We start from the raw sequence: 20,469 nt of genomic DNA, 5'->3' as shown, positions 1-20,469 counted from the left end.
CCGCGTCAGATCTGGTTCCCTCTTCTTCTGGAGTTATCCTCCGAAGAACCGTGGAGATTGGAGTGTTTTCCGACCCTCATCACGCAGGACGAAGGGGCTCTGCTGCATCCCAACCTCCAGTCCCTGGCTCTCACGGCCTGGATGTTGAGGGCGTAGATTTTGCCTCTTTGGGTCTGCCAGAGGGTGTCTCCCGCATCTTGCTTGCTTCCAGGAAAGACTCCACTAAGAGAAGTTACTTCTTTCATTGGAGGAGGTTTGCCGTCTGGTGTGACAGCAAGGCCCTAGATCCTCGCTCTTGTCCTACACAGACCCTGCTTGAATACCTTCTCCACTTGTCTGAGTCTGGTCTGAAGACCAACTCCGTAAGGGTTCACCTTAGTGCAATCAGTGCATACCATTACCAAGTGGAAGGTAAGCCGATCTCAGGACAGCCTTTAGTTGTTCGCTTCATGAGAGGTTTGCTTTTGTCAAAGCCCCCTGTCAAGCCTCCTACAGTGTCATGGGATCTCAATGTCGTTCTCACCCAGCTGATGAAACCTCCTTTCGAGCCACTGAATTCCTGCCATCCGAAGTACTTGACCTGGAAGGTCATTTTCTTGGTGGCAGTTACCTCGGCTCGTAGAGTCAGTGAGCTTCAGGCCCTGGTAGCCCAGGCCCCTTACACCAAATTTCATCACAACAGAGTAGTCCTCCGCACTCACCCTAAGTTTCTGCCAAAGGTTGTGTCGGAGTTCCATCTGAACCAGTCAATTGTCTTGCCAACATTCTTTCCCCGTCCTCATTCCTGCCCTGCTGAACGTCAGCTGCACACATTGGACTGCAAGAGAGCATTGGCCTTCTATCTGGAGCGGACACAGCCCCACAGACAGTCCGCCCAATTGTTTGTTTCTTTTGATCCCAACAAGAGGGGAGTGGCTGTAGGGAAACGCACCATATCCAATTGGCTAGCAGATTGCATTTCCTTCACTTACGCCCAGGCTGGGCTGGCTCTTGAGGGTCATGTCACGGCTCATAATGTTAGAGCCATGGCAGCGTCGGTAGCCCACTTGAAGTCAGCCACCATGGAGGAAATTTGCAAAGCTGCGACGTGGTCATCTGTCCACACATTCACATCTCATTACTGCCTGCAGCAGGATACCCGACGTGACAGTCGGTTCGGGCAGTCAGTTCTTCAGAACCTGTTTGGGCTTTAGGATCCAACTCCACCCCCCGAGGGCCCTGTTTGTTCTGTTCCAGGCTACACTCTCAGTTAGTTGGTAAATTTTTTAGGTCAATCTCAGTTATGTCCTCGCCGTTGCGAGGCCCAATTGACCAATGTTGTTGTTTTGAGTGAGCCTGGGGGCTAGGGATACCCCATCAGTGAGAACAAGCAGCCTGCTTGTCCTCGGAGAAAGCGAATGCTACATACCTGTAGAAGGTATTCTCCGAGGACAGCAGGCTGATTGTTCTCACAAACCCGCCCGCCTCCCCTTTGGAGTTGTGTCTTCCCTTGAAGTGTATTGTCTTGCTACATACTGGACTGGCCGGCTCGAGCCGGTTTCGGGCGGGAAGACGGCCGCGCATGCGCGGTGCGCGCGGGCGCGCGAGGGCTAGCAAAGGACTTTGCTAGTGAAGTTTCCGATTGGAGGGGCTGCCGTGGACGTCACCCATCAGTGAGAACAATCAGCCTGCTGTCCTCGGAGAATACCTTCTACAGGTATGTAGCATTCGCTTTACTTGAACACAGTTTTATAACATAATGTTTAAAGAAAACTTCTTTAGCCAGTCAGACTTGGCCAATTATGATTGGTGAACCCTGTTGCAAGGCAGAATTGTTTGTTTCATTGCCCAATTGTATGCTTCTGGTACCTCCTGGCTCCTGAGTGTCTGTAGCAAGGGTGAAGAAACACCAGCAACAGACACTCAGACGCCTTGTAACAGGGTCCGCCAATCATAATTGGGCAAGTCGGTCATCCTAACTGACTGCAGTTTTCTTTAAACCTGTTATGAAACCTGGCCTCATCCTTCCACATCCTAAAAAACATTCCTGTTTTTTAGTTTTCTTGATTACAGTTTTATAACATAATGTGTTCTTTATTTTAAAAAATTGGTGCTTTTTGAAAGAAGAATCACTTTTACTACACTTGTATCAAGGGTGTAGTGAAGAAATCACAGGCTGCTGCCCGCAAACATTTGAGGGCATTTTTGCAATCCTTATATGAAGAGACTCCAAAATGAAAACTACATATTCTGATAGAAGGAAATCTGCTCTTTCTAATGGTGCTAAAATAAAGAATATTGAAGCTGTCCCACTGGAGATCAAGGGCATCAAAGATAGCCCAAAATGGGCAAAAATGCTTTTTATACCAACTTTGAATGCTTATAATTTTTCAACCACTTGAAGGAAAGTGCTGCAAATTGGAATGCCTCATTACAGCCGTGCATTTAGTACACCTACCAAAAATCAACCTGAAAGGCCAACTAGTTTAGAAACTACAGCAGCCTCAACATCGCTGTAAATTGATTTTTGCCGTTTTTTTGGCAAAGTTTGAGCCTAAACCATTCAAACAGTAAGAGGACTAGGAACATGGGGTTTTGCCAGTTCATTAAGCCCTAAAAGTAGTGCAGGTTCTCCAAATATCCCCCTTGTACTACTAAAACTTCCAGTTTTACAGCTTCTGGAAGTTGGCCCAAAATGTCATTTTTGCTCAGGTGACATTTTGCAACCCTTTACTTGAGGTCCCCTAGAACCTCCAATGTTTAGTCTTTTGAACTAAAACTTTGCACAGCTTAGTTTTTTATCATAAAGAAACTATGTACCAAATTTCATCAAAATCTGAGATGGTGAGGTGGGGACGACCTTTAAAATTGGTCCACTTGACACGGAATGACTCTTTTGTGAGTTCATGCCCTTGTTAAGGGGCCATCGTTCGCTGTGAGGAAAGTTCATGTTATTCCCATTGCGGTTTGCCATACTGCTTTGGAAGCTTCAAATACTGAAGAGGCAGTGGAGCTAGCTGGCCATGAGGCACTGTGAAAAGTTGAGTGCTCTCTATCTCCCCCCTGCTGGTTGATGGACACAACCCATACGTAATGGCTTCATCTGCTATGACTAAAGGAAAGAAAATTATCATGGTAAGAACCTAATTTTCCCATATACCATCACGGACTCTGTATTTACTAGAAGGGGAACAAGCTCATAATGTCAACTCACTTCTGTCCTCAGATTTATCTCAAGGCTTTTAAGCTTATGTGACTACTTGTAATCACTGACTTGAACCCCCACCAGCTTAGTACCTTACAAAAAGGTGGTATTGTACGAACTCTATGGCTCGTTTTGTATCAATTTTTAGTTTTTCTTTTATGGTTTTTTCTTTCTTTGTTATTATACACGCACAGTCCTTATATTTGCATCACACTCGTATGCTGAAAGACAATCGAACACTTATCTGCAAATTTTCATTCATCCACCAGACCCCGACAGGTTCCTGTTTCGCCTCGGCTTCGTTGAGGGGTCTGGATTTATCTGCAGGTCTGAATCATAAGGACAGTAGATTAATTCTTTCAGCCTCTTAGCCAAGTGGTATATATAACCGTGCAGTCATGCTCTGGCGCTTACTCGTGTCTCTCTCCTTGAACGCCAGCCGTGACTGTTCAACATGGCGCGCATACCTTTTAATGGCTCCGTTCCCAGATATCTGCAGGGACTCACCGGAAACTGTCATTTGTTAATAAATAACATCCCCAGTGTAAGTGGGTATTTAGTCCCGTGGGTTCCACTGATTTAAGCTGATGCGTCCAAAAGACTTCCCGCTGTAGTAGTTTTTTGTTCACATCCCCCCTCGGATGCCCAATTGTACCTGCTCAGGCACTACACGCTTTAGATCCGTGTATTCATGAGCCTGCATGACACAATGCTGTACTAAAGATGCCCCAGGTGTTCTAGTTGTGATCCTTGAGCGATGTTCCCTCATTCATGTATGCAGGGCTCTGCTTGTCTTGCCCACATACACCTTACCACATGGGCATGTCACCGCATAGATAACATTCTGTGATTGACAGGTAGAATGTTGTCGTAGTTTATACATTTTTTTTATACTTCCGGTGGTTAAATAGGCCAATTGTGGTGTTTGGAGGAGCTCAGAAGAGAGGCAGCCTCCAGGACTGCAATAACTTGTTGGATTAAAGAGGCTATAGCTTCTTATCTGTTGAAAGGTCAGCAAATCCCGACAGTGCTGAAAAAGCATTTGATTAGGGAACAGGCATCTTGGTTTGAATATTCGCTCATTCCACCTCTGGAGATATATAGGGCAGCTGTTTGGTGTTCTCTCAGTTCTTTTAAGCACTACAGGCTACATGTGCAGGTGGAACAGAATGTGTCCTTTGGTGCTAGAGTGTTGCATTCAGGTCTTTCTGGTTCCCACCCTTGAAGAGCTTTCTGTTTTGGTACTTCCCAAGCATCTGAACTGGCCTGGTGGGACAATAAGGAGGTAAAATTAGATCTTAACTGCTAATTTTCTTCCCTTCAATCCCTTCAGACCACTCAAGAACCTGCTCATATATGTTGATTGGTAAAGTACAAGATTCAACGTTTGGTGCTGTGAATCAAAGAATGAATATTGTGAAGTGGCTGTGTGACAGTTGGGCCTGGTTGGTTGATTGCGTTTTGTTTCAATTAGTTTGGTTGTTTTATTATTCATGGTTTTTGGGTAGTGGTGCCTTAAATGGTTTCATACTTCTCTGTTATCAAAATACTGGCTGGAGTCATGCTGTACAGGATACTTGAAATGTGTTGTCACTACCTGCTAGTTCTTGGTCTCCATCTGCTGGTAGGAGAAGCGTCTGGACTGATCTAAAGGTTCTTGAGGAAAGAAAATGTAGCAGGTAATTTCACCTTTATCTCCATAAAACACTGGTGTTCAATTTATGTACTATAATAGTAAATAGCTTAAACTTTTGGCAGTAAATTAGTCAAGAATGTCAACTGCAAAAGTATGTTGCCCCAGGTGAATAAACTCCTCCACTATATATTGAAGTAGACTTGACTTGAGACATCTGTCTAGCTATTTCTTGTTTTCTCTCTGCTTCAAATGGAAAGCAGTGAAAAAATACTAGAGTGAAATAATCTGCCTATTTTTTTTTTCTTCTCCACAGATGCAGTTCATGTAGAGCAGCCAAAGCAGCATGTCAGTTTGACAACCAAATATTGATAAAAAGAAGAGGCTGAATTTTCAAACTTCTTGCAGCACAGTCTTCAATGGGGCATCTCTGTACTCTTGTACCAATGTAATACAAATTTACTATGAACTGCTGTGCTGTTGGGACATCTTGTTTGACTGTCGGTATACTATGGAATCCTGTTGTCTATTTTGGACTTCAAGACTGTTTACAGATAGCAAGTTGAAATAGATCTGTTCTGCCCTGGTGGAAACTGAAGGGCCAATTGAATTTGGAAAGATTGTTCCATCCTAAGAAGGTGCTCTCTTGACTGTTCTGTGATTTGTATTCTTAAGCAGAAGCCTGTAAAATGGCTTTGCTGAACAGATTCTAAGGCTGAATATTTTTATTTATTTTAGACTGTCTCCCTTCCCTCTTCCTTTCAGGAAATAAAAAGCTCTGTGGCTGTTGCAATCAAGACTAAGCTCATTTAAAGTTGAGCAATAATATTTTCCAATACTGTAATAATGTACTTTGAGTATTGCTTGTGTAACAATGTATGGCCAATATGGTATAAAAGGAAAGTAATCAGACAGCTTTTTTCATAGTAGAACAGCGTCTTATAATTCACAAATTTTATACTGTGAGATTTAAATGCTGTGAAATAACAATATGTAATATATAAAAGAATCATTTGGAAATCTGGCCGGTTTGCATTGCAGTGGAGCGCTTGTATTGTTGATTTGGAAGATGCATGGTTGGGAATCTATCTCAAGGCTAAAAAATGAGCATGTCGCAGAGTAATGTAGTTAAAATGTAGAGGAGAGGGCAGTGGTTGTACTTTTTAAAACTTAATCTCCTTGTATTGGTTTCAGAATTACCCACTTGGTTAAAACAGCCAGTATGAAGTGCTGCAGTTTCAAACTGTAGCATATATTTTAAGGGCTTAGGAAATGTGATTAAGGTCCATTAAGAGGAACAGTGTCCACAGATTGACACATTCAACAGTCAAGACTGGTAGTTCTGAGCTACCAGCACTGGGAAGTTATAATACATTCCTGGTTATTGTCCAGCCTTAGAAAAATAGCTTGTGCCACTTTAATGTCAAACAGTAAGTACAAAAATGTTAAAACCTGTACATATGTGGAGTCCTACTATGTCATGTCTAATGCTGCAGTATCTTTATTTGTTTGTAGTATTTTCAATGTTCAGAAATTTTGTATTAATTTCTCATAAAATTGTAAAGCCAACTTCTAGTTCTAAAATTTTTGAAAAATGTTACTGCAGTCTGGCCAGGCATTGATGCCAAAAATTTCAGTTGAAAAGAATCATCATTTTCACATGTATTTTATGAACTTTTCAAGTCATATAATAGGATGCTTGTTTGCTTCAAACTTTAGATATCCTAACTGCTTTTAAAGTGGTAAAGTGGGCCACCACAGTTAGTTTGATATCAGAGCAAGGCTTTTAAATGGTTTATATAGAACATCTCTGGAACTTGGGTCCTATTGGCACAGTTTAGCATTAACTTACTTTTTTGTGTATTCAGTTACTGCATATAGTAATGGGATTAGAACATTTGAGCTGATCGACTGATGCATGCTTGAAATAATCATTTTGAACTTTGTATTCTTTTGAGCCATGACTTTCAATACTGCTACCTTGACACTTCTCAAAATTTTGAAGTGTCACTGCAAGCTAAAATACTCAAGGAGTTTACTGTTCAAAACATGGATTCTATAATGTAATGCAAAGCTCTTGTCTAGAATCTCTATACTGCTGAAAACAGAATTTTTTTTATAGGTTGTGATACTGTTTTATTGGATTGACAGAACTTTGTGCACACCCATTGAAACATGGGGGTTGAAATTCAAGAGTTTAGTCACCTAACAGTGGAGCTTGCTCAGGCCCTGTAGTGAAAGTATTTGCCTGCTGAGTGGTTAAATGTAGCCCTTCTAATACAGGTTTTTGCAGGGCCAGATATTAGCCAGCTAGGTGCAGCTGTCCCTACTACAAGACTGACTTGAATCTAACCACCTAACTTTTGTACATGTTTTCTGCTTCAACCTAGCTGGGTAGAAAATGTCTAGACATGAGCTTGGTGGAGCTTAACTTAGTTTTCAAAATTGGCTTGTGGTATGGTAACACACACAAAGGAGCTGAACCTGCAGAAGTTTCAAACTTATGTTAACAACTACTTTTCTGCATCACTCATCAAACAAGAAAAATGTAAGAAGATAAAGAGTACTGTATTGTCTCAACAGTTCATGTAACACAACACTTTTTGTTTGTTAACAGAAGGTATTGCAGTTTACAAAAGTTCCCTTAACTGCAGCAGAAGAATACAGACAAAGCATACTATTTGAGGTTCAGATCAATGACTAAGTTGCCATACAAAAAGTCTAAATAAAACTCACGTTTCCTGAAATTGTTGCCATTGTTGTTACATAAACATATATTTGACTTAAAGTAGCAGTGCATTGTAATTTAAAATATTTTCAGCAAAGCAGAACTTTTCCTTGAGGTAAGTAGCCTTATATGCCTTATAACTGGAGAGCTTTCATTTGTGCATTATTTTAAGCTCTGTCCACATGGACTTATTAAGTAATTGCTTGGACAAATTCTGCTTGGATAGTGAATGAGAGCTGGAATGCATTAGTACAGGTTTAGACAAACCTAGCAGAACATGAACTCTTCAGAAATGAGGGAAAGCACTTAAGTAGTACTCTATTGTAGAGTACACCACAGAACCAGAATGTCAGAAAGGTAACAAGGAAAGTATACACAAAAACTTGTACCATGTTTTATGCAATTTCCAGTTTAAAAGTGAAAAATTAATCTGTATTGTAAATGCTTGGCGGAGATCTGCTTAGCCAAAAATATTTCACATATAAAGAGTGGCTATTTCTTTTTTTTAGTTTTGTTGAGAGTAATATCAATGAAAATATGAACTCAAATGCCAATACACCATGAAGGGGTTTTTGTGTTTTTTTTTAAACAAACCATAACTATGCTATAGTGAACCTGAAGTTTGACCTGTATTTTAATAAATTCTTTCAACCCTTTTTCTCTTCAAATCATCCTTTTATTAGTCATTTTGTGTGTTGGTACCAAAAATGTAAGAGATCTGCTTGTGCAGGTAGGTGTCTTAACAAAAGATTCTTCTCCAGCCATTCCTGAGGGTTTGGAGGTATAGCAACACAGTAGATCATGGCAGATAAAGACCTGTATGGTCCATCCAGTCTGCCCAACAAGGTAAACTCATAGCATAAGGTGTGATGCAATATTACATATGCATACTTGATCTTGATCTGTCTTTGCCATGATTGGAGCACAGACTGTAGAAGTCTGCCCTGCACTGGCCTTATTCTCCAACTACTGGAGTTGCTGTTGAAGCCCTACTCCAACCTATCCAGATCTGTCCAGCCATGATTAATAGCATATATAGCATATCTTTGTATGATTGGCACTAGTGGCTGCTGCCTTCCTTCCCTTCTTTGAAATCGAGCATATTGCTTCATCAGTCTGCTGTGGCAGACAGCAGACTTGAATTCTCCACAAAAGATTTTTCTATTTCCATTTGTGACTAGGAGAACTGTCATGGACAGATCTCACAGTAACTCAAACAAATGTACACTTGAAAATGTTTAGCCATACATTTCTTTAGAAACGTTCTAATAATACACACCACTAATCAGTATTCAGGCTTAAAAATCTATAACAGGCAATATGTATCTCTGTATTAATATATATCAGAAAGAAAAGCCTCAGATGAAAAAATGGGGCATTATATTGTCCCCAACCATGTAATCCTCAGCAAAAATATTTCTTTAGCAATGAAAGTATTCTTGCTATGTTTTCAACACTATTTGTAACCCCCTAGGAGTGTGTGGCTTTTTTTTTTTTTTTGGGGGGGGGGGGGGGGGGGTTGAGAACCCAAAAAATGTTCAATTTGCACCAACAATATTGAGTGGAAATATTAGACGGGTTTACTGGCATTGTGTACTGATTATGTAGTAAAATAGTAATGTGCAGTAACTAGGTGTGCATCCTTAGAGACTATTTTTTCCCCAGTATTCTTTTAGAACTCCTTATTTGCTAATAACTTATCAAATGCCTGGGTTCAGACATAAGTGTTGAAGGCAGTAAAATTTTATACCTGGAGCTGGTGATAAGCTGGAAAAGATCCATAGCTTTAACCCAGAATGGACTGCATAGTACTTTAACACTACTAAGGGAATTCTATTGGGTATATCTACTATAGAGCTGTTATAGAATCATCCTTGGTTAGTAATTTATATTTTAGTGCTGAAAAAAATGCATCTTACAAATAAGTAACCTCAGTGTGCATCTTAAGTCCTAAAAACTAGCTTCCCATTAGATTTGTATGTTGATGTTGCTAACATTTTAAATTCTTCTTTGTGTATATCTTTGATAGTGCAAGGTTGTTTGGCATATTTGTTTTCACAGAAATATATAAAATTGATTTTATTAACTGCTTTGAAAATAGCACTCTGAAAGACTGAAATATCTTATTTTCTGAACCAGATGAGAACAATGGAAGTGTCTACACAGTTTTGTTATTGCCAAGTTATACAGTTTTCTTTAAATATGGATTCTGGTTATGAAAGCCTCTGGAAACCTTTCTGTACTGAATCCAATGCAGATTTTAAAATGTAAGTTATTTGAGAATTGGTTTTAATGCTTGTGAATGGTTTAAAAATGTGTAAAACTATCCCAAGCATTCTTTTGTAGAATGTGGAATAAACTTTAAATTGGAAGCTTAAATACAAGGTGCATCAGGGAGGGGGGGGGTGGGTTCCAGGACTAGATAGCATGCACTGTGGATCGGTGCTTTATTGTACAATAAAGGGATATGTTTTTATTTCTTTTGGATAGTATGTACTGTGAGGAGAGCATCCCAAGGCATTGTGTATTGGTCAATTCCATTTTAGAGATTATATTTTTCAGTATTGGAAACTGTACATGCTACCATTTATACATTTTATCGGCAATATTTTAGGTAAGAGAATATTATGTTACTACTACTTTGATGTATTTGATTTTGAAATTGTCATGTACTGCTGAATACAGTATAATTAATTTTCCATATGTATCTGATGTACATTTATTTCAAACAAATGTAAGTTGGTGTCCCTACAATGATTTTTGGGCTGTTTCCTTGGGTATTTTTATTTATTTCACACATCTTCACAGAATCCGATTAAGACCAAATTCACAAGGCATATGAACAATCCAAAATTGTTTGTGGATTTTGGTACGCTCAAAAAGCATTATTATTCCAGATAGCTTGACTACTGTTCTTAGAATTTTGGCCTCAGCATTTCCCCCATAGACACTGAGGGATCTTTTTACTAAGATGCACTATTGGATTTAGTATGCACTAATGAAGTAGTGTGTGTTAAGTGCCAAGCAGCCCATAGCAATACAATAGGCTGTTTGGCATTTAACATGCACTAAACCTGTTAACACACATCAGTCACTTTTTTTTTTTTTTAACCCAAAGGGCCTCTTTTACTAAACCACAGCAAATGCGATGTAGCCCATTCAAAATGAATGAGCACAGCATTTGCTGCTAGCAAGGTGTAGTAAAAGAGGCCCTAAATAAGGGAGAAACTTTTTAAGTTAGTAGGCCTTTGGTTTGATCTTCTACCAGTAATAATTTTAACAGACCTGTACTGAATCTTTGAAAAAGTGTGCCACCTGTAAAATCTTTTTTGATGAACAACAAAGCACACCGTGAGAACTTTGTGGGGGGGGGGGGGGGGGGTTAGCCACATACTTGCTCCTTCATTAGTGCTCCAGTTAAGTAGGAAACAACTTAAAGGGCATAGTATAGTGTAAGCCGCATTGAGCCTGCCATGAGTGGGAAAGTGCGGGGTACAAATGTAACAAAAAAAAATAACAAAAATCTGCAGATCAGAAGAAAAAATTCCATGTCTAGCTGAATTATGCATTTAAATGGGCTTCTTTCACTTTTACAAACGTACATGCAGAAATGTGAAAAAGTTTGGTATAAAATAAATGATGAAGAAATTCTATCATCCTAGAATTAAAAAGCCTTAATGAGCATGTTAAGAGGTTTGCTTGTTTCTGGCACATCATAGGCTGCAAATAGGTTATCCACTTATAAAATGGACAAGTGTGAATGAATGCCTCTTATTATTAGTTTGGAAGAACTACATGGAACGTGACAGAAATGACATTCAGTTTTATTCCAGAATTCTTAGCCAAGTTATCTGTTAAGATTACTTTTTCCATATTCCTCTTGTTTGTTCACAGTTTAGAAATTATTGATCTTTTTAAAAATGTTAAGGACAGTATCTTCTGTTTCTGACAATCCCTTGCAGGCTAGAATTACTGTCCTATACTATGCTAGGGCGCTTATAGCCTGCCATATCCCCAAATTTTAGGCTCACTGCAGGATACAATCCAGGAATAATGACAGATAATTGCTTCCTAATTCACTTAATTCAAATATTTAGAAAACAAAGTTTTTAATCATTTCTGAAAACGGAGCAAAGAGCGAATCTCATACGGTAAATCGTTCCAGAATTCACTGAGTCATAAAGGAATTTGTGAAAAAAATATAAATCTCAAATTCTTTACAGATGGAAAACTCAAAAGTAAGTGATTGCTTTTACAACACTCTATATTTGAACCTAACAAAGTGATCAATGACCACCTAAGATTTTATACAGCAGAAATTCCACTTAAAATAGACACAGGTCCGTACTGGAAGCCAGTGCAGCACCACAAAGAAGTAACATCAAATACCTCGCTGCAGTATTCTGGAGTAATTGAATACTGGTCATAAGTGTGACAGCACTACCAGCATAAAGAGAGTTGCAATAACCAACCCGTACTAAAATTGTCAACTGAACTAAAATTCTAAAGTGATCTGCAAAAAAATAAGAACATACTAAACATAATTGCCTCCATTTAAAGTACTCAGACCAACTGGTTAATCTGAGGTTCCATTGTAAGTGAAGAATCTAACACTATACCTAGTAATCTGGAAGTTCTTGTGACCTGAAATAAATTCCCATCATTACATGAGATAGATTTAGGAATAGTATTCATATTAAACTTAAACCACACATTTTTAGTTTTATCCATATTTTTTTTGTTTTGTTTTTGTTACATTTGTACCCCGCGCTTTCCCACTCATGGCAGGCTCAATGCGGCTTACATATTGTATATAGGTACTTAATGGAGGGTTAAGTGACTTGCCCAGAGTCGCAAGGAGCTGCCTGTGCCTGAAGTGGGAATTGAACTCAGTTCCCCAGGACCAAAGTCCACCACCCTAACCACTAGGTCACTCCTCCACTCCACATATTAAGTTTGAGACAATGTGAAGAAGCCCATTCACTATCTGTCTGTAGTTGAAGATAATTCACATAAGTGGAGAGGAAGGGGGAGGGTTAATGAACACATAAAGGGGTTATATTAGTATGAGTTTTGAACTGAGAGCCAATCATCAAGGCTTCAGTCATCCCTACAGTGCTTTGTGAAATTCTGTCTAAAAAAATACAATTAAAAATTTATTAAGTTAGGAGTGTGTTTCATTTATGTACAGGACATAACTGCTCTCATTGTAAATGAAAGGTAATCAATAGAAATAAAACATGGAAAAGAAAATAAGATACCTTTTTTTATTGGACATAACTTAATACATTTCTTGATTAGCTTTCGAAGGTTGCCCTTCTTCATCAGATTGGAAATAATCTGATGAAGAAGGGCAACCTTCGAAAGCTAATCAAGAAATGTATTATGTCCAATAAAAAAGGTATTTTCTTTTCCATGTTTTATTTTGTTTTATTTCTATTGATTTACCTTTAAAAATGGACTAACACAGCTACCACACCTCTCTATTGTAAATGAAAAAAATTATAGAAAAAAAAGCCAAATTAAGAATATGATAGCAAGAAGTCATATCCTTTGTCTTAACAAACCCACATTAACTCCAGTTCCAAAACTGCTTTTAAGACTCGTAGGGGTCAGTTTACTAAGCTGTGCAAACTTTAGTGCGCACTAACAGTAGAGACTCCCATTATATTCCTATGGGTGTGTCTAGTGTTAGCGTGCGCTCTAAAAAGGTTTATGAAAGTAGAAAGATGGTGCACAGTAATACATTTCCTGAAGGAAAGCCTGATATATTCTGCTGTAATTGAGTTAGGGAGAGCACAGCACTGACCCTAAATTCAAAACAAATGGAGTGCCTTAGCAAAAAGAAAATAAATGTCTTCCAATGACTCAGTCAAAGCCCAGACCTAATTTCAATAACAAACAAAAAAACTGGGAACACTTGCAGATAGTCCACAGACAATTCCAAGTGGACTTGAAAGAGCTTGAGCTATTGGGCCAAGAAGAATGGGCAAAAATGCAAAAGAGGCTTCCACCAATTATTGTCATGTAGTCAAGATTTTGGAGTTTTATAAACATTTTATTATATTGTAATATTTCTATAATTTTTTCATGTTTTGAAAGTGTAGGGCATGGTGTGTAGATTAATGAAACGCCTACTTTAGGGGCCCTTTTACAAAGCAGTGGTAAGTCTATCAGGGGCCTACCGCTGAGCAATCTGGACCTACCACCGGCCCAACGCAAGTGCTGGCAGTAATTCCCCCCCCCCCCCCCCCAGCACACAGTATTTCAAGCGCTAGCAGAAATATTTGAAAAATATTTCCACAGGGGGTTACCTGGCGGTAATCAGGCAGCGCCATGCACTGACCAGTTACCACTGGGTTAGTGCAGGAGCCCTTACCGCCACTTCAATGGATGTAACTTTATAAGCAAAGGGCTGCACTTTCAAATCTCATAGCCTTGTAGACTAATCTGGCTGCTTTTTTCAAGGAAAATTCCTTACAGCCATCATAAATGGCATTACAGTCATCAAAGTGTGATACTAATGTTTGTATTAAGATTCTAAACATATCATTAGGGAAGAGATGCTTGATTGTTTTTAGTTTCCACATTGCTTTAAAGGTTTTTGTGATGACTGCTTGGACTTGGATGTTGAATAACATGTAGGAATCTTCAGTTGGGACTCCAGTGGATAAGTTACATTATCAGTTGTGAAGTTGACAGTTTATGACACGGTGAGGGTTAGATAATAACAAACTTTGTTTTCTCTCTATTCAATTTTATTGAGGCCCAATTCTCCATCAGGTCTAGACCAGATTTGTTGATAGATAGCACTTCTTCAATAGAATCTTTGAAAGGGATGTAGATGGTTACATCATCCGCATAAATAAAATTAGTATATGGGCATCGAGCACCCTTCCTATGGGGGACATCATAATATTGAATAAGATGGCTGAAAGGGGGGGGATCCCAATGGGACTCTGTAGTCTGGAGCCTGTTGGGGGGAGATGGAATTAGGAGATTTGATAGGATCTAGATTTTAAAAATCCTGGGAACCCATTTAGGACAGGCCCTCCTTTACCTAAGTTGTCCATTAGTGCAAGTAGCAAATTATGGTCTACCAGATCGAATGCAGTTGACATATCAGATTGCATAAGGATGATCTTCCTGCCTAGGTTAATGTCTTTCCCCCTGATCTGATGGTTGACATAATCTTCATCTTTTATACATATCAGAGATTGTTTAATTCTGTTTAAATTTTGGATTGGCATTTTTTAAGATACCCTGATGCGCACTTATAGGTAAGTGACAGTCCAGCCATTCAGGGAATCCATTTATTTGAATCTATCGAGTATCCTTAGTATATATACAAAGTCACAAAAGTATATATACATGCACACTGGGCACACCTTTATATATATTTTTTTTTCATAAGGAAATGCAAAACAGAAGATGAAAAGGGTTTTGAGTTGATTACTTTGACTTATGTTGAAAGGAAGCAGTTATGCAATGCAGCTAGATAATTTTATGTATTTTATATCCTGCAGTACACACTAGAAATGTTTATGGTGTGGTACTGCAATCTGAACATTTCTTGAATATCTTGGACTGTTGCATTGCAAGAATCTGAGCATCTTTTACCTTGGAATTAGCAGTTTCATTTAGAAGGTGCTCAGTTTCAAAGCACATAGACTTACATAGTAACATTTGTAACTTTGTAAGTCTGTGTTTTGAAAATTAGCTGCGTTGAGTAGATAAATATTTTTAAATTACATTCCAGCTCTGTTCAAAAAAAATTTTTTCATTTAACTAAGGGCTCCTTTTACTAAGCTGTGCATTGAGGTGTCCTGTGGTAATTTTGCAGTATGTGTGTGCAAACTACATGTGAAAAAATAATTGTTTTTCTGTAGAGGGGACATATCTGTCCTAATACTTTTTGCACAGCTACATTTCTGTGCATGAACTGTTAGCACAGGATTAGCATGTGAATCCTTACCACCTACAAAATAGGTGTTGGTAATTGCTAACGTGCTAATTTTTAATGACAACTTTAGTGCATATCTGTTCAGAAAGTGGAAAATCAGCCATTTTTTGGCAGTGGTAAAAATGGCCTTAGCATGCAGGAAAGATCCACTAAGACCTTTTCCACAGCTTAGTAAAAGCAGCCCTAAATAACTTATGTAGGGCCAAAAAGTAAAACAATTGGTAGCCATACTGAGTTAGACTAATGGTCCTTCTAGCCCAGTATCCTGTTTCCAACAGTGACCAAGCTAGGTCACAAGTACCTGGAAGAAACCCAAATCATGGCAACATTCCTTGCTACAAATTCCAGGGCAAGCAGTTGCTTCCCCATGTCTGTCTCAATAGCAGATTACAGACTTTTCCTCCAGGAACTTGTCCAACCCTTTTTTAAACCCAGATACGCTAACTGCTGTTACCACATCCTCCAGCAAAGAGTTCCAGAGCTTAACTATTTGTTGAGTGAAAAAAATATTTCCTCCTATTTGTTTTAAAAGTATTTCCATGCAAGATCCTTGAGTCTCCCCTAGTCTTTGTACTTTTGTAACCAGTAAAAAATCAATTTACTTCTACTGGTTCTACACCACTCAGGATTTTGTTGCCCTCAATCATATCTCCCCTCATCCATCTCTTTTCCATGCTGAAGAGCTCTAACCTCTAGCCATTCCTCATATGAGACAAGTTCCATCCCCTTTTTCATTTTGATCGCTCTTCTTTTAAACTTTTCTAATTCCGCTATATCTTTTTTTTAAATATGGTGACCAGAACTGAACGCAATACTTGGTGTGGTCACATCATGAAGCCTTACAGATGCATTGTCTTATTCACCATCCCTTTCCTAATAATTCCTAGCATCCTGTTTGCTCTTTTGGCCGCCCCCACACATTGAGCAGAAGATTTCATCGTATTATCTATGACGCAACCTAGATATTTTTCTTGATTGATGATACCCCACCCCCAAGGTGAAACCTAGCATCAGGTAACTATGATTCAGATTATTCTTTCCAATGTGAATCACCTAGCATTTGTCCACATTAAATTTCATCTGCCATTTGGATGCCTGGTCTTCCAATTTCATAAGGTCTTCCTGCACTATTTCTCTGTCTGCATGTGTTTTAACAACCTTAAATAGTTTTGTCTCATCTGCAAACTTAATCACCTCACTCATTCCTATTTCCATGTCATTTATTGTAATAATATTTTTATTGATGAATGTTAGGGTGGTGGACTTTGGTCCTGGGGAACTGAGTTCGATTCCCGGCGCAGGCAGCTCCTTGTGACTCTGGGCAAGTCACTTAACCCTCCATTGCCCCATGTAAGCCGCATTGAGCCTGCCATGAGTGGGAAAGCGCGGGGTACAAATGTAACAAAAAATAAAATAAATGAAACAATATCATGCCAATCCGTATAACTCTGGTAGTAAACATTTCAAACCTGTACTAATATATCTGAACATCTATCATCAACATTTTCTGTTCCCCCCTCCCTTCCCCTCCCCTCCCCTTCCCTTCCCCTCCCCTTCCCCTCCCTTTTATAATGTTTATTGACTGTATCCAATGTTAAAGAGAAAATCTGTACAGAATTATTGTCAAGAAGGCTTTATAGGAACCTTTGGACTGTATCAATCAGTGACCATACCATTGTTCAGCAAGTTCAAAATGAAAATAAAATATGGAATGCTGTCAACATTCTGTAGTCAGTACATGTAGTTCCTGTGTTTCACTACTTTCCATGTCTCCTCCATCGTATACCAAAGTTGTGAGTCATCAACAAGATAACACCCACAGGACAGGAGGAACACATCACAGTTTTTGAATGCCATCCTCCTTTCCCCATCTCACAGACCCCCTTCATTCTATATCATACTCATCCCATCCACCCTCCCCTTCCCTCCTAGCCCACCCTGAGATATCTTCCAGAAATGTACCCTGCTGTAAAATCAAAGGGAGTTCAGTACTAGACTTCTACCCCTAGTATGCAGTATCTGAATATATGGGCCCCAAATGTCCAAAAAGGCCTTCCTCCTCCTCTTCGAACCTCCAACCCCTCGGCGCTCACATAGCATTAGCTCATGAAATCTATTCCTCCAGTGCCAGAAATCCGGGAGAGTACTTCCCACCCATTGAAAAAGTAATAACCTTTTACCAACCAAACAGGCCCTACGGATCAAGTGTCTTCCAGATATGCTCTGCAATACAAACACCTCATGTTTATCCAGTAACACACCCATCGGGGGAGTCCACTACCCCAGAGCCCAGCAAAAAGGACAGATACTGCAAAACCTCCCTCCAAAAATGGTGTACCCGAAAACATTCCCACAAACAGTGAAACAGAGACCCAGGCAATCTTCCACACTTTTCACATAGTGGGTCTTCCACCCCTCCCATCCGAAAAATCTGAGCTTTTGTGAGGTATGCTCTATGTAAAATTCGGTATTGACATTCACGGAGGCCTGCATTACCGGTCATCTCCGGAATCCTAGAAATCAACATATCAAAGTCCAAAGACAGCCCTGGTCTCGCTAAGTCTTGGGCCCACCACATTTGTATTAACTCCCGGTCCTTTAGAAGTGGCAGTTTCCCCAAGATCTTATACAACTTGGAGACTGAGAGTCGCTCCGTGCCTTCTCCTGTTAAAAACTGTCTTACTCAGTCACAATGTCTATGTTTCAAAGCCTCTGAATCCACCGTCTTCACATAGTGTATGATTTGATGATAGGCAAAAATGTTATTCATGTCATAGCCAATACCCAAAGCTCCCAAACTTAACAGCGTCCCTTGTTGGTTTAAAAGATGCTCCAAAGGACTAATGCCCAAGCGTCCCCAAGCCTGAAATGTTTTATTATCCATCCCAGGTTTAAACAATAAATTCCCACAGATGGGTAACATATCTGACGTGTGTTTCGATATACCCCAAATACCCATCAGGTCTTTCCAGAGAAGCCGTAAAGATGTTAGCAACAGGCTATTTCTTAGATGCTCAGGTACACTAGCCCTAGGTGCCTGTAACAAAAAATAAAAGTGGCAAGGAGCAAAAAACTGAGCCTCTATTCTACGGGGTGTATAATCTTCACGGTCAAAAAAAACAGTCACCAAAGTATCGCAATAAGCATGCCCTATTATACCTTCTCAAGTCTGGTAAGCCCAGTTCTCCCTCTTTCCAGTTGCCCATTAACAGAGGCAGTGGTAGTTTAGCTTCCCCCCCCCCCCCAGCAATACCGTCTGAGTAAACGATATAAGACTTTGAGATCTCTATGTTTTATAAGGACGGGTAACATCCGTAGACAGTAAAGCCATCTGGGGAATTCTACCATCCGAAATAGCTGGATGCGCCCATAAAGTGTAAGGGGCAGGGTCACCCAACTTTTCAGTCTTGTCTCTGTATCACTGAGCAATCTGTTCACATTCAATCGATAAAGATCAGTTGCGGTCATAGACAGCCACACTCCCAGATAGCGAAATGACCCTTGTGCCCACCGAAGTGGGGAGGCCTGCCCCCATTCCTTCTTCTGGTCTTCTGAGGAGGCCAGTGCCAGAGATTTCATATAATTGAGCTTAAATCCCGCATAGTCTCCAAATTCTTGAAACAGCTCCAACAGAGCCGGGAGAGACTGGGATGGTTGTGTCAAGTGCACCAGTAAGTCATCTGCAAAGGCCGACAGTAGAAACCTCGAGGCCCCTATCGGGACTCCCTTGATCTCTGGATGAGTTTGTATCGCTCTAACCAAGGGGTCCAAGGACAGAACAAACAGTAGAGGAGAGAGCGGACATCCCTGCCTGGTGCCTCTAAAGATATGAAATGAGCGAGAACAGACCCCATTCACCCAAACATAGGCCATAGGCTCCAGATATAACACCTGAATCGCGTCTAAAAACGATCCTTGAATACCATATTGCTTCAAAGTCTCAAACAAGTAAGGCCAGCTCACCCTGTCAAAGGCTTTCTCTGCATCAAAACTAATTAACAGAGAAGCCAGATGCTTATATTGCACCGTCTCTAAGGAGGCCAAAATAGCACGAAGATTCCGAACCGCTGTCCTCCCCTTCACAAAACCCACTTGAGCCTCTTCCACCAAGTCCGGGAGTACCTGGGCTAACCTATTCACCAGTATCTTAGCGTACAACTTGGTGTCCACATTGAGAAGGGAAATTGGTCTATACGATCCAGGGTCTGCCATATCCTTACCATCTTTCGGAATAACTACGATCTGAGCTGCCTTCATTGTGTCAGGCACAGTCCTCTCCTCTATCATGGAATTAAACAAGGCTAAAAGCGGCCTCTTGATATGTTCATAGAACTGTTTGTAAAACTCCACACGGTAGCCATCTGGACCTGGCGTTTTGTGAGAAGCACTTTGTTGTAACGCTAGCATAAGGTCTCCTTCCATAAGTGGGCTATTTAACCGCTGTATTTGGCGAGGGGACAACTTGGGCAACTGTACCGATTCTAAAAACATATCAGCACTCAGTCCTTCATCTTCCGGCCTAGCGTAAAGGGCCTCATAATACTGGCCAAATCGATCTGCTATACCTTGATCAGTTCTCAACAACTGTCCATTTAAATCTTTCAGTTGTAAAATTCTAGAGGCTCCCCTTCTACTTCGCACCATGTTCGCTAGCAACCTCCCTGCCTTATTACTGTATTGGAATAGTTTGTATTTATAATAAAATTGGGACTTGACCGCCCTCCGATGCAGCAATTCGTTTAGCTCTTGCTGTGTAACCAAAAGCAGTGACTTATTCTCCGCCGTAGCATTCCTACCATATAGTTTCCTATATTTGCGGACCTGCAATTCCAACCTCAAGATCTCCCTATCTCGAATCCCTCAAGTTCTAGCACAGTAAGAAATTATGTCTCCGTGTAAGACAGCCTTTTCCGCCTCCCAAAAAAGAGTCGGTTGTTGGCTATGAACACCATTATGGAATT

General features: G+C 40.1%; 1 protein-coding gene across 1 annotated transcript in view; it reads left to right on the top strand.

Moving 5' to 3' along the window:
• Positions 1 to 8,201, top strand: part of LOC115474500 (phosphatidylinositol-binding clathrin assembly protein-like) — a 186,718-nt gene extending 178,517 nt beyond the window's left edge. Inside the window, exon 20 of the mRNA XM_030209990.1 lies at positions 5,134 to 8,201. Within this exon, the coding sequence (XP_030065850.1) occupies positions 5,134 to 5,148 (15 nt within the window). The 3' untranslated portion in view covers positions 5,149 to 8,201. The remainder of the gene's footprint in view (positions 1 to 5,133) is intronic.
• The last annotated feature ends 12,268 nt before the right edge of the window (positions 8,202 to 20,469 follow it).

The sequence above is a fragment of the Microcaecilia unicolor genome, chromosome 7 (genome assembly GCF_901765095.1).
Source record: "Microcaecilia unicolor chromosome 7, aMicUni1.1, whole genome shotgun sequence".
Taxonomy (NCBI): Eukaryota; Metazoa; Chordata; class Amphibia; order Gymnophiona; family Siphonopidae; genus Microcaecilia; species Microcaecilia unicolor.
The sequence above is the reverse complement of the archived record's forward strand: the minus strand, read 5'-3'. Positions and strand labels throughout refer to the sequence as shown.